This window comes from Grampus griseus (genome assembly GCF_964374135.1).
Source record: "Grampus griseus genome assembly, chromosome: 9".
Classification (NCBI taxonomy): domain Eukaryota; kingdom Metazoa; phylum Chordata; class Mammalia; order Artiodactyla; family Delphinidae; genus Grampus; species Grampus griseus.
This window is the reverse complement of record NC_139003.1, coordinates 89650065-89665302: the sequence shown is the minus strand read 5'-3', so window position 1 is coordinate 89665302 and position 15238 is coordinate 89650065. Positions and strand designations below refer to the sequence as shown.

General features: G+C 43.2%; 1 protein-coding gene across 1 annotated transcript in view; it reads right to left on the bottom strand.

Moving 5' to 3' along the window:
- Positions 1–15238, bottom strand: part of SLC26A4 (solute carrier family 26 member 4) — a gene marked incomplete at both ends in the record, with an annotated part of 48699 nt that overhangs the window by 14352 nt on the left and 19109 nt on the right. The window contains 6 exons of the mRNA XM_082661934.1: positions 2694–2763; positions 5002–5108; positions 6241–6336; positions 6477–6554; positions 10609–10722; positions 12767–12914. Of these exons, the coding sequence (XP_082518060.1) occupies positions 2694–2763; positions 5002–5108; positions 6241–6336; positions 6477–6554; positions 10609–10722; positions 12767–12914 (613 nt within the window). The remainder of the gene's footprint in view (positions 1–2693; positions 2764–5001; positions 5109–6240; positions 6337–6476; positions 6555–10608; positions 10723–12766; positions 12915–15238) is intronic.

Genomic DNA, 15238 nt, shown 5'->3' with positions numbered 1-15238 from the left:
TCTAGGCACATGGGCTTCAGTAGTTTCGGCATGTGGGCTCAGTAGTTGTGGCTTGTGGGCTCAGTAATTGTGGCTCATGGGCTTTAAAGCGCAGGCTCAGTAGTTGTGGCGCACGGGCTTAGTTGCTCCGCAGCATCTGGGATCTTCCCGGACCAGGGCTCGAACCTGTGTCCCCTGCATTGGCAAGTGCATTCTTAACCACTGCGCCACCAGGGAAGTCCCTAGCCTGGTTTAGTTTTGATAGGTCCCAGTTGTTGAGGGTGTGCCAAGACCTGTCAGTGTTCCAAGGGGAGGGATCTCATTCAGCATCTAGTTTTAGGCGATTGGAAGCCAGATCCTCAGGCAGCAGCTTTTAAAGTATGCAAATATATACAGTCTTGTGGAACCACAATTACTGACCTCAGGAGACTTGGAGGTGTCTCCTGGGTGATGGGTGCAAAAATTGGAGCTTCAGATGAACTCCTTTCTGGGAGGTACCACAAGCTGTGGCGAGGCCAAGGGAGGGTATGAGAATGATGTCTCCCTACCTACACTGCCTGAGAGCATTTCTGTAGCCTCTATACGTGTGGCAAACCTGAAGCCTGTCACTCAGGTTAAAGCTCTAGGGTAAATAATGGGCCTTTTTCACAGGTGGACTGGGGTATGTTTTGTCTGCTATCTCTGTAGTACCCTGGGTGTGGTAGCCTGCCCAGAACTATCTTTCCAACTGTTACAGTCCTGTGGGGCCCAGGCATGCAAGGCCCTTGGGGCGCCAGGGCCAGGCAACCAAGGGGTGTTCCTTGTACGGACTGTGCTCACCTACCAGCTTTAGCATGGCTGCAGGAGAGTGCTGAGGGTAGGGCATGCTGCAGCTTTAGCGACGCAAGAGAAGAGTGCTGGGAGCGGAGCAGACCTGTGGCTTTATTGAGGTTGTGCCTGGGTGCACCCGCCTACACTAGCAAGGTATGGGGAGAGCGCAAAAATGACACTTGCCAGTGCCTCCACCCCTGAAGCAAGTCCCAAGTGGTCCTTGCCCCTCTGGCGGATGCTTTAAGATTAGCAAATGAATCTCCTTCATATATAGTCCAGGGACTTTCAAACTGCTGCCTTCGTGCTGGGTCCCAGGATGAGTGAGCCCACATGTGAGCCCCTCCAAAGGAGTATCTCACATTCCCACAGTCCCCTCGGGGCCCGTGAATGTAAGCCCTGTTGGTTTATAAAACCAGACAGTTTGGGGGCCTCGACGTTTGGTGCGGGTCCCAAGGGATGTGGAGTACAAACCCCTTGCTCCTCAGGGAGTAGCTCCAAACTTAGGACATTCCTCCCCCTTGTGGGACGCGGAGTCAGGGGTGAGTTTTGGCGAGACTGCATCCCTGCCTCTCCTACTTTTTTCGATGTGACCCTTTTATCCCTTGTTGTGGAGGAGCTGTTCAGCTAGTTATCAGTTCTTTTTCGGAGAGAATTATTCCATATGTAGCTGTAGATTTGGTGTGTCCATAGGAGGAGGTGAGTTCAGAATCTTCCTGTTCCAGAATCCATCTTGGACCGCCCCCTTGAATTTTCTTTCTTTCTCTACTTTTTCATGTTTGTTCCTTCTGGTGGTCACTAAGCACTCTTATTTGCAGGGAACATAAGCCCATCAGTGGAATGTTTATTTTCTTCATTTTTTATTTTCTGTATTATATATTATTTCTTCCAATTCCAAGGATAGAGAAAAACGTCAAATAAGGTTCTTTGTGACAGAGAACATGAACGTCTCTTCTTAGAATTGAATGAAGAAAATCTTACAGGGATTTCAGACAGTGTCATAGAGGATAAGGATAACATAGCAGAGAAAGAGAAATTTTTCTCCTCTTGCTGCTTGAAAAATTGCTGTTAACATCTTGGCTTTCAGCAGTGTTACTGTAGTGTTTCTAGGTGTGGATTTTTGTGTGTACATTAATTGAGTTCAGTGGGCATTTTGGATTAGTACATTGTGGTGTTCCTCAAATTTGGGAAAGTTTTGATACTTATTCAATATTTTGTCTGGTTTTTTTTTTTTTTCCTCTTCTTCTCTTTTGGGAATGTTGTTACAATGTATGTTTCATTTTGTCCTAGAGGTCTCTGAGGTGCTGTCTTTTTTTTTCTTTTTTAGTTATAATTGACATATTAGTTTCAGGTGTACAACCTGATATTTGTATACATGGCAAAATGATCACTACAATAAGTCTAGTTAATGTCTGTCACCATACATAGTTACAGAATTTTTTGTGTGATGAGAACTTTTAAGATCTACTCTCTTAGGAACTTTCAAATATGCAATACAGTATTATTAACTATGGTCTTCACATGTACATTACATTCCCACGATTTATTTATTTATAACTGGAAGTTTGTGTCTTTTGACACCCTTCACTCAGAGGAATAGAATTTTGGTTCAACTTCTGGAAATAATTGAATTGCCTATTTTTTAAAAAATTCCCTGTACAATGGTTTGACATTAAAATGACATTTTAACTAGCATGGACAAAATTCACATAAGCCTAGGATATCAGAGGGCACATTGGATTGAAAGTTTTCCCGACACCCCCCCAGTGGACTTCTGGACTTTCCCAACAGAAGTAGCCTCCCTTTTTCGCTACCTTATCCCTAACGTACTGAAAGAGAAATATGCAACCCCTGAAAATCCAGCTTAGCAAACCCAAGTCCAGCCAATGCCTCAGAAAGGCACTTACGTTTTTGTAATTCTTGGTGCTTTTGTAGATGTCTGTGCTAGGGATACTTCCAAGGCTGTTCCATGAGGGACTGAAAGAAGGAAAATTAAGGTCAGGAGTTTTTGGAACAGGCATATTTTGGAATAAAAAGTTAGAAGAAATTACAGATACTAAAGAGCCCATAATTTGGGTGTTTTTGGACTCTGTCTTTATCGCAGATGACATTTTCCAGTAGCTAAAAGTGAACAGCCGGTGTTTGTATAGGATTCGGGGAGAAGAAGGAAGTGTGCCTCATTTCTGATGCCTGCAAGAAGTAATGAGCATCATACTTTCATATGTGTACGACTTTATAGGATAAGCAAAGAGCTTTCACACATGTTAAATCTTATTTGAGCCCTACCATAACCCTGAAAGATCAGCAGTATTATCCTCAATTTTACTGGTGAGTAAACTGTTTAGAGAAGTTCAAAAAGGCCCTGGAGGGAAGAGGAGCACAGCCTCTATCTTTAACCCATGGGACTTTGTTGCCTGGCGTGGTGCCTAGAACTTACTTGTGAGTTATAGCAACTTTCTGATGAAGTATGGAGAGTCTGCACTGATCAAATTAGTATCACTTCATAGAAATAGGAGCCTGGGAGGACCAGACATGAGTCCTTCCCATCCACCAGACTGTTGATTTCCTGTTTCTGATGCAATCCCATAAATTCCATGATTCTTCAAGTGTGACTAGGGACATATGCTAAACACAATTCCTGAAGAAAGAGTGTCTGTTTAGGGTCCTCTCAGCAATGTGCTCTCTGGATCAGCCTTATAATTACTGGAAATTAAATACTGTGGAGGATACTGCTTTTTGTTGGCTCAAAGCCTCGTTACCAAATCTGCAGCTGAACGGTGCCACCGATTTTCCTCAGCTTGCTGTGCAGTGCTGATTTTTAACTTAAACCTTAGAAACTGTATAGTCTTTCTCTACAAAACCCTTCTCCCCCAATCACACTCACACAAGTAAAAGTAAACACGGAGGCATCCAGGGCACAAAACTCTCTTCCAAGGAGAGTTTCTGAGGTGTTTCCCAGTAGCACACTGGGTACTTTGGACGCTTGTGAACTCTTTCGGGCCCTTGGGCAACCATTTAAGGGTGCTGAGGCAGTAAACACAAGACTTTGGGCAGGCTCTAACATGCCAGGGGAGGGACGGAGGGAGGGAAGGAGAATTGGTTGGTGGAACGGGAAAGGTGGACTTATGCTAAGCTGAAGACATCCGTGTTGAGGTTTCCCCAGGTTTTGTACTCCTTCATGGCCCAAGTGCAGGCAAAGAAGGGACCAGACGACTGGGAAGATAACAGAAGTTTTGAGGAAGGAGAGAAGCACGCTTCTGCTCTCTGTTCAGACAATTCCATAGACCCAGAAGGGCATCTACCAAAGACCTCTCAAGGGTCAAAACAAGGGAATTCCCTGGCGGTCCAGTGGTTAGGACTCCGCACTCTCACTGCTGAGGGCCTGTGTACCCCCGGTTGGGGAACTAAGATCCTGCCAACCTCGCGGCCAGAAAAAAGATTTTTTTTTAATAAAAAAATTTTTTAAAAGTCAAAACAAAACAAATTAAAAAACATACACCTTTCGGCTGCCTCACAGATTGTCTTCCATTACTTTGAACTGTGTCTGTGTTGCTTTCACTCTGCAGAGGACCTAATCATGTCTACTTCACATAATTGGTGTGGCTTATTGGGTACATACCTTATTTGGCAGATTTGAATGAATTTTGGCTACAGTCAACTGTTTTAAAGTCTCCTGTTCTGGGTTGTTACATAATTTCTGGGTTACTAGCTTCAAAAGAAAATGAGCTACAATATATTTAGCAGCTGTCTGGGCCCAAGGCTTGGGCCCAGTGCCTCTCAGACATCATCTCATTTTAAAAAGAAACTACACAGCAACTTCAGTCTTTTGCTGAATCATGTATCTTTTAGTCTTACCATGACTTGGAGGAGAGCATAGCAGTAGACCATGTGAATAAGTGCACAGATTTTGGGGTGAGATCTGTGTTCAAATCCTGTCTCTGCCACTGACTAGCTGATCTTGGGGAAGGTTCTTAACCTTTCTGAGCTTCAGTTATCTTACTAGAATGAGGAGAGCAAAACCTATTCACAGGGTTTTCTTGAAGACTAAATATGATAATGTGTGTAAAGCACCATACGCTTAATTTGTAGAAGCACTCAATATAGTAACTATTATGAAAGGGAGTGCTTTTATTGTATTTATCACAATAAAGAAACATAATAAATCTCAGGGTGTGTTGTCCTGTGTATCGATAACCTGGATCTTATATTACTCACAATTGAACTCTCAAGACCACAGTCAGAAATCCAAATATAAGGCCAGCTAGTAAACCGAGGTCCAGCCCCAGAATGATGGATGCTACGCACGTAAACACCCAGATAACCTAGGAAAACATGGAAATGAAAGGAATTATGTTAATTCATCAGGTACCATCAGGTGAGCAATTACCTGTAAAAATAAGATCAATTGTCCACGAACAAATTACAGCGTTGTAAAATATTCTGACTTCATTGCATACTTTAAGTGGAAGTGGAAATTGCCCTTTCCAGTAAAGGCCAGCTGTTCCATTTAAATATTCTTAAATTTAATTTTTGCATATTGACATGGTTCAAAATAAAATTAGTATTAAAAAGGTGTGCAGTGGGACTTCTCTGGCAGTCCAGTGGTTAAGACTCTGCGCTTCCACTGTAGGGGCCACGGGTTTGATCACTGGTAGGGGAACCAAGATCTGGCATGCTGCGTGGCACGGCCAAAAAAAAAAAAAAAGTGTGCAGTGAAAAATCTTGGTTGTAACTCTCTCCTTTCTCCATCCATTCCCAACGATGCTCCTTTCTTGTGTCCTCGTTTATTTCTGTGTGTGTACACACATGTGCACACTTTTCTCCAGCATTTCTTTTGGCAAATACAAGCAAATATGACTACAAAGCATATATTATTTTCCCTTCTTTTGGTGTGTTATACACACTCTTCCATAGTGCACTGGTCTCTTTTTTACTTCACAATTTGTCTTGGAAATCTTTCCATATAGATATATAGGGAATTTTCCCATTCTTTTTATCTGTTCTGGTTTAAATTAGGGCAGAACTCTGAAGGGTTTAGCTTGTTTTTTTTTTTTCCTAACAATCCCTCAGAAGACTTGTAAAGGTTACTTTAATCAATATTATAATCAATGTGGGGTTTCGTATTTTGTTTTTGCTTTGTTTTTGTTTTGTTTGTCTTTCTAAATTAGAGGGTTTTTTAAAAATTTGGTTTTTGGCTTTAGAAGACCAAGGGTATACGAAGGAGCTCATATGGGATTCTTGCCAGAAATGAATCTTCCCAGAGATACAGGACCTTCACAAATCACAGCTCATGTGGAAGACTTCCCAGCTTTGGCTTATCCACAAAATTCTAATTTCTGCTCTGGTTCCCAAAATGCAAGTAAGACTTAGGAGATAAGGGGATGTAATCATATGGCAAGAAGCATATAAGAAACAATTCTTATTTCAGAGAAAAACGGATGGTAAGTGACTTACAGCATCAGTCTTATTCTGCCTCCACAGACGAGGAATGTCACACACCTGCATAAACATCCCCTTCAGGTTGGCGATTACAACAGCTGCCAAGACCGACTGCCAAGAGACACAGGGAGGCTGAGTTATTCAGGGGAATGGTTTTCCATGTGATGACTTCTAAATCCCCTGTTACTTCTCAGGTGGCAGAGCAGTGAAGGGGAAGTATGGAATCGGTGTGGCGAGAAGCAGTGTTATACCTTCTGCAAGGGTTCCAACAACTTCCCCAGGGCAACGATGGCAATCATCACAATCCCAGCCGAGATCATGCCGGCAACCTGAAAGACATACGTGTCCCATAACCAGGGTCCGTCCTGCCCCCTCTGGACATGCGCTTGCTGGACACATGCGTGCAAGAGCCTGTTCATGGGCACACGTGACACTTCCCAACTTCCCCCCTTCTGCTCAATACTGTTGAGACAAGTGAGAATTATTTGCGAAAACCATACATTTAGTAGCTATGGCAGAGAAATTAAAGAAAATGTGGACCCTGAGTCTGGTAGAGTAAAGCCTGGATTGCACTTGGATACACTGCAGACATATACTTTTGGTGTCAATTCAAGAGGCCAAACTTCTAGTCATTTGCCATTCGAGGAAACAGGGCCCATCCCCCTTCCCAGACAACAGATCCTTGTAATGTTCTTGGGAAATAAATTCTCATAGCACATAACTGATTCTGCTGCATTATTGAGTCAGCAACCTGATAACGATTCAGATAACACTTTGTATACATGGTTGCCATGATAATCTCAGAGAAAATAAATTTACCAGTCTTTCTGCAGATTCAGAATGCCACACGAGCCTGCTGAGTGGTGGGACCATGTCTCCCGCATCCTCCCACAGCTTCACGGATTCAGGCTCAGAGTTTTGCCCCACAAGCAGCCCGAGTGAGGGTGGGCAGTAGCAGAAGTCAAGGAAGCTTCAGAAACTTTACCTTCGCTGGCAAAAAAGCTCTCCTAAGATCCGTAACTAGTTAGGAGAGAGGCTGAGGGGGTGGGGACTACTCTCTGTTGTGATTAGATGACCAATGTGTTCTCTGCTGAGACAGCTGGGGCCTGGCCGAGGTGAAGCCTAGTAGCTCTGAAACAAAGGAGAGAAGGAGACAGGGAGCCAGAAGCAAAGCGACCAGAGAGGAGGCAGCAGAGAAGGTTGCCCTGGGCCCAAGTACTGCCTAGTGCAAGATGTTTGCCTTCAAGGAGACACATAAAGCCAATAGAAATTAAAAGTCCAAAAACTTAAGGGAATTTCATATCCACACTCATTCACTCCAGCTGGCAAATTGCTCAGTCATGTTCAGAGGATACTTAGGCCAGACTGAGGCGATATTACGTATATGACGTACAGAAAAGTCTGCTCTGTCCAGCCAGATCCCCTTTTCTAGGCAATTTGTTATCTCCCAGCACAACACCTCCGGGTTCCCAGTACCTTGGTGAGCTTTCCCCTCTCCTATCTAAGCAGAGAAGCTGGTATCCGTCCTCCCTCCTTCCCTCCTTTCCTTCCTTCCTTTCTTCTACGCAATTACTTAACCAACATTCATTGTCTATCATGAGCCACACGCATCTCACTGTGGATGTAGGGCTCTGTGAATTGGTGAGAGGGATGGAGATTTGGGGACAGGGACCACAGCCAGCTGCCCAACTCATGCCAGGAGGGTGGCCACCTACTCACTGAGGATAGGAAATAATTAGCCTCCAATTATGGAGACCAAGACTAATTTTGGTTACTATTTTAAAATCTGTGAGGGAACCCATTGCTTGTACTTAATTTATAAAGGAAAATTACTTATTTTGCAGGAAATGCTGTAGATTTCATATCTATGAGCAGATTCAGTTACTAGAGAATTAATTCTTCTCTTAAGTGAGAGGGTAACCAGAGCTAGGGAATAGTTTGTCATCAGAATTACTTTTTCATTAATCAGTAGAAGTCAGATGGGGGTGAGGGAAAGAACAGGTTGCAATGTTGAGCTCTTCTACAATCTGTAGATGTGTTGCAAACAGTTGAGGTCCACTAATACTTATGATTCTGTTCATTCATTCAGCAAATACATGCCGGGTGCTTCTTATGTGTCAGGTACAACATATGTATCCTAGGTACTAAGGCACTATTCTTACCTTGAGAAGTTAATGACTGGAACCATCAACATTTACAAGTGAGTGCCAGGATTTTATAAACATTTTCTTATTTAATTCTCACAACATCCCTATGAGGCGGATACAATTATTATCCCCATTGCATAGATGCGGAAACTGAGGCTCCAACATGAAAAAAAACATGAGAAGCCACACAACAGGAGAAGACTTGCCAGTCTAGTTGGTCACAAGTCCCTGGATTTCAGTCCAGACACTTAGACTTTTAATCCCAGAACTTAGTGTACATTTCAGTAATTAAATATCAAGCTATTTCTCTGCTTGCTTCATTCTTCAGTACTGAAATCCTGGCATCCTTCATTCCTAAATATAATACACGCCAGTGTGTGGCAGGGGGTATTAGCTTACCAGAACACCATTATCCCCAAAGCCTCTGCCAAGGCATCACTTTACATGGGCATTCTTAGGAGGGGAGGGGAGGATGGACGGGACTGTGCCCATTTCAGTCTGGAAGTAACAGCAGAGAATGGACATCAGCACTTGGGGATATGCCTGCACCCACTACAGCCATGTGCCCTGGAGAGCTTGTCAGGGCCCCATCTCCAGTGGAAGCAGCAGAAAATTTCACTGCTGACAGCTACCCCCTGAACCGCAGGTATAGCTCTGGCAATCACCTCCAACCTCTTCCCCTTGACCACAGATCTCTGGTTATGCTTCCTGTTTGAGGCTGTATTGTTTTATTTGCTCTCACAAAGCTGGAAATGTTTGCAGAAAAAAGCAAAGAAAACTCAATTTTAAACAGAAAAATTCTGAAAATTTAGACTAAATTTTTGTTGAACGGGAGTCAAGAAATTGGAAGAGGCCAGTTCTTCTGACCCTGTCACCAAGATCCTTTATAAATGGTAAAGGAGCATCATGGGCACCTTGGGGACAGTTCAGGCTCCCCCTGGGCAACTTCCTTGTTGGAGTCATTCATTTTCTCAGTTTCTCTCTTTTGTACTTATTTGTAAGTGTCTCTACCCTACAAAACCCTATTTGAAGACTCTCTGTGTGTGTATGTATGTATGTGTGTGTGTGTGTGTGTGTGTGTATGTATGTGTGTGTGTGTGTGCGTGCGCGCGTGTGTGTGTGTTACCCTATTCACTTTGGATTTGTTGTTCTCCTTTACAGTCTCAATGTACTTTTTACTCTTAAATAATAGTTCTTTCTGTACTGGGATGAGAAAACTCTTCAGGCATAACAGAAACACAATTCCTGAGCTGCCCCTCACACCCATCTACTTGGTTTGGCTTAGCTGACTCATGTCCTGCTGGAAAGAATGGTCTGAGAACAGCTCCTGAGCTTTCTAGCCCATTGAAGGAGGAGTTCTCCAGAGATTAACTTGGATGCTGGTTTGGCAACAACTTAAAAACCACATTTAAAAGGCAAGATGAGGGCTTCCCTGGTGGCAGAGTGGTTGAGAGTCCGCCTTCCGAGGCAGGGGACGCGGGTTTGTGCCCCGGTCCAGGAAGATCCCACATGCCGCGGAGTGGCTGGGCCCATGAGCCCTGGCCGCTGAGCCTGCGTGTCCAGAGCCTGTGCTCCACAACGGGAGAGGCCACGGCAGTGAGTGGCCCGCGTACCGCAAAAAAAAAAAAAAAAAAAAAAAAGGCAAGATGAAACCCACATTCAGAACTTTAGGAACAAAAGTCTTGCTCAGGAAGAGATGCCAAAATGTTACAACAAAAATATCCTCGGCTAGCAAACTTGTTCTGGGGGACCCAACGCCTCTGGACGAAGCTCCTGATCCTTGTAAAGGAAATGTAAATAGACAGCTTTTCATTTTCCTGAAAATAGAATAACTCACTAAGCCACAAAGTGCTCTTACTAGGCCTTCTCTATCCCCAGATAACAAATTGGTAAAAATCAGCATTCTTCATGACTGATTCCTTGTCAACTGTTATCGTCCCTGGAAAAGAAGTAAGTGGAGCTATCTACCAGCTGAGCACTCACACAAAATGGTTTGAGACTTGCTGCATCAGAAAACCATAAATGTTGCTGTGGAAGAGTTTTTAGGGGAGGGGATGGATCACCGTCAAGGAGATGGAGAGACCCCGGGTGCAATCAGACCAGGAAGTACAAGTTTCTCTTTTCTCAAAGGCTAATCGTCCTGCTGAGTTCTTGTGCAAGCCTTTCTGAGCCACCATTCCCCTGACTCATTCTTTCCATCATTCTAGATGGATATTACGACACCGCTGTTACATACCTGTGTCTTTCCCCCAGTGCTCTCCTGGACGGCGGTGCGGGACAGGGCAGTGGTGGCCACAAAACAAGAGAAGAATCCAGAGAAGATGTTGCTGATCCCAAAGGCAATGAATTCCTAAGAGAGAGACTGGATGGCAGTGTTGCTACATATCAAATCTTTGCAAGACCCTCGCCAAGTGTTTAAGGAAGAGCATTAAGAAAGCAAACTCTCAAGCCCACCCTGCCTGGGAGTCCCAGTTTAATTCTTACCATTAAAGGTTCTTGGGACCCTTGGAAGACATGGGGACTTCTGGCTCCGTAGAGCCTGAGAGAGGCTTCACTGCTTTCAGTTGTTTTTAAGATTGACTGATCTTTTGCTCAAATGCTTATTTCACTTCCTGGTGAGTGGCATATCTGTAACTCTCACATGAAATATTTTCTCTGTGGTTGGATATTTGCTATGAAGTGTATTATGATTAGGAGGGCTATTATTCTTATTGAGTACTAATCATTTAACTGCTATAATTGCTATGCTATGTTTTCAGAAACCAACCATACTTGCAGATTTGCAAGCAGTGGAAAATCAGCTCACCTGGGAAATGTATCAGGTGCTACAAAAAATGTCCTGTATCTATTACAGGTATCCCCTGCTTTTCAAAAGCTCACTTTACGCCACTTGGCTTTTACGAAAGACCTATGTTAGTACCTGTTTTTGCTAACTGAAAGAAATCCCAAGGGGCTTTTTGCTTTTACAAAAAAGGGTGAAAAGCATCTGTTTTGTAGCTAGCCCTTATAGAGGCAGCATGCCCCCCAAGAAGGGAGAGTGGCACCACCAAGCTCCTCCCCCGGAAACTGCACTCAGCATCTCAGCATCGAGCCGCCATCGCTTTGAACTGTGTTGGTGAGCACCTGTGCTTCATCTAAATGGATTTTGTGCATCTGTTTGCAAGATGTGTCCTAAGGTAACTGCTTCTTCACTTTACTGCCATTTCTGCTTAAGAAAGTTTTCATAGGAACGCTCTACGTTAGGGTAGCAGGGGAAACCTGTAATTGCACAATAAACCACCTCAATTTAAAGTGGTCACAACTATTATCATTGGTGTTTGTTGCTCTGTTTTGCCGTATTATAGCTGTCATTAAAAAAACAATTACCAGGCGATACTAGATTACATGAAGAATTCTTATTCCAATCTGTTAAGCTTAAATGTTATTTATGACCTAACTGAATTAACTTTTTAAAAATTAGGATTACTTCAACTTATTTCTTAAAAAGTAAAGTGATGCAGATACACTATTAATACTATGTGTAAAACAGACAACTAATGAGAACATACAGTATAGCACAGGGAACTCTACTTAATGCTCTGTGGTGACCTAAATGGGAAGGAAATCCAAAAAAGAGGGGATATATGTATTCGTATAGCTGACTCACTTTGCTGTACAGTAGAAACTAACACACCATTGTGAAGCAACTATACTCCAATAAAAATTAATTTAAAAAAAAGTACAGTGATGCATACAGTGCAAGGAATATAGCCAATGTTTTCTAAGAACTATAAATGGAGTATAACCTCTAACGCTTGTGAATCGCTATGTTGTACACCTGAAACTTATATAATATAGTACATCAACTATACCCCAATTAAAAAAATAATTTGTTAAAAAATGTAAAGCAAAAAAGAGATGTATCAAGCTAATACTACACATGGAGCTTGTTTGGATACTTAACCAGACAAATAAACTCTAAAAAAACTTTTTAAGATAATCTGAAAACTGACTAGATAGTTGATATTATCAAGGAATTATTGTGAATTTTTTTAGTTGTGATAATGATCTTGTGGTTATACCTGAAAACTGACTGGTTATTAGATGGTATTAGGGAATTACAGCTAGTTTTTTAGATATGATGATGTATCACGATTGCTTTTTACATGCTTATCTTTCAGAGACATATAATAAAATATGGATAAAGAAACAGTAAAATATATTTTAAAAATTAAGTGATACAACATGTATATTTCAAAATAATTTCAAATTAGCACACACAGGAGAGAAACCAACTCAATAAAGATGGGTGGAAGAAACCGATACCTTCTTTAGCAGACAACAAAAATCTTTCCCATTTATGTTTTCTTCTTATTTTCAGCCCTACAAAACCAGTTCAGCAAGAGTGACCATACCTGGTTCCCATCGATGGTGTAATCATACTTGATGGCGTATACTTTTCCTACAGACACTGCAATGGCATAAGCGACCACAGCGATGGAAAATGATGCAGTCAGCATCTCAGAAAACAAACTCACAGATGGAATCACCGGAGGCAAAAACCTAGTGAGTTTTTACATGAAAAATACTGTGAAAATTTGACCATAATGCTCTTCCCCCACCTCACCAAATGCTCTATCAACCCAGCCACAAGTCAGAAATGAAAGGACTTGATCCAAGAGGGCAAGAGGTACGTGAGATGCATTAAGTGGTAGCATCTGTTTTTACAGGTTTCAATCAGAAGTTGGTGCTATCTCACTGGCTGATTCCTTTGTCCCCTATTTGAGAGGCTACAGATGCTGCCTTATCTACGCTCTGACAAGAATAAGCCTGTCATTACTGATTTCTTAATACCATACAATCCCATGCTGTGCCATTTCACACATTAGTGTTTCTCCTTACACAATTTCATCTTAAAGGTCTTTGAATTTAAAAGATATCCTAGCCATAAAATGAGATTTACCCTGTACAAGGTGAGGTCAGGTCTGTTAAAGAGACAAAGAATGTAAGATGCTAAAAGAGCTAAGTGGAAAATCCATTCTAAGAGCCATGATATTTAAAATCTTCTTGAGTCTGAAAAAGATTAAATGTGTGTAATTATCGTAATGCTCCACAGTCACAATGATTAAGACATCCCAAAAACTGCGGGATCAAACAGTTGCTGTTTGACAAAACCAGAGCTACTCTACCAACTGTATAAAGAAATAAATCTACAAGTTTATAAGCCTGCAATTGTCCCCAAATATGAAAATGGGGGGGGGGGGGTGGATGCCTTTCTTGTACCTATATCTTTTTTTTTTTTTTTTTCGGTGTGTGGGCCTCTCACTGTTGTGGCCTCTCCCATCGCGGAGCACAGCCTCCGGCCGCGCAGGCTCAGCAGCCATGGCTCACGGGCCCAGCCGCTTCACGGCATGTGGGATCTTCCTGGACCGGGGCACGAACTCGTGTCCCCTGCATCGGCAGGCAGACTCTCAACCACTGCGCCACCAGGGAAGCCCACTTGTACCTATATCTTGATTACTATCCATAGGGTGTAATTCCAGAAGTCCCTGGTCAAAAAACAAAAGCAAAAGGCAATCTCCCTGACCTACCCCACACCTGAAGTTCCTTTAATAGGAAACTATTTTTTTTCCGCCTATAATTAGAGGGAAGTAGTAAAGTAGAAATGATTCTTATAGAAAACAATAGAAATCTAGAGCCAGCTAATATCCTAATATTATCCAAATTAATATCCTAATCTAATATCCTAGAAATTGTTGAATCTACCTCTCTTTTTGTTGATACCAGAACTGAGGCCCAGAAAAGTGAAATGATCTGCTCAAGGTCATTTATTATGTCCAGGTATGAATGTTAGATATTAGATGATTTCCTGGGTCACAAGATCTGACTGACCCTTTTAGAGCCTGCTGGTTAAGAAAAAGGTTAGCGATGGGACTTCCCTGGCAGTCCAGTTGTTAGGACTCCGGGCTTCCCATGCAGGGGGCACGGGTTCAATTCCTGGTCTGGGAACTAAGATCCACGTACCGTGCGGTGTGGACAAAAAGTAAAAATTAAAAAACAAAAGACAACAACAAAAAAGAAAAAGGTCAGTGAGAGAATGAGGGCTCCTCGTTTAGGTGAATCCTAGTGGGACACTCAGAAGCTGACCAGACTTGCAGAAATTGTATACTTGGCCAAGCAGGGGAGTAGGGAAGTAAGGCAAGTGGTCACAGTTTTGGGGACAGTGTCATTGGGCCCTGAGCGATACTGACATATGGCATTGGCCCTCAGTGGGACAAAAGGAAGCTGCTGGCGGCGGCTGTGCTTTTACTCCCTTATTGGGGGATTGATGTGGGGAGGGGATGAAGAGGTGGGTAGCACAGCGTTTCTCTTTGTTCCTCTTCCTTTCGTCCTACTCACCTTTCTCTCCTTTCCTTGCCCTTTTCCAATCTCTCCACAGCACCCTTTCTTTTTCAGGTTTGTTAACGTTATTAGACTTGTTTCAGTGCTACCAAAAAGTTGCACAAGACAAATGGGATCACTGCCCTTGGGGAGGAGCTTTGAGTCCTGGGGGCCAGGCAGGTTAGATCAGCTGACCAATCACACCAGGCGGTCTGTCAGAGGATGCAACTTGACTAACCCAAGAGCAAGAGGCTAGAGATCCATTCTCAGCAGGAGAGCAGCCAGGAAAGCTCTGGATAGGGTCAGAAAGGATCACTGAGGGCGGGCGTCCTCAACCCCCGGGCCACGGACCAGTACCTGTGCACGGAGATGAGCGGCGGACGAGCGAGCGAAGCTTCATCAAAGCTTCATCCGCTGCTCTTCGTCGCTTGTTTTACCGCCTGAACCATCCTCCGCCCCACCCGACCCCCACCCCACTCCGTGCAAAACTTGCCTTTCATGACACC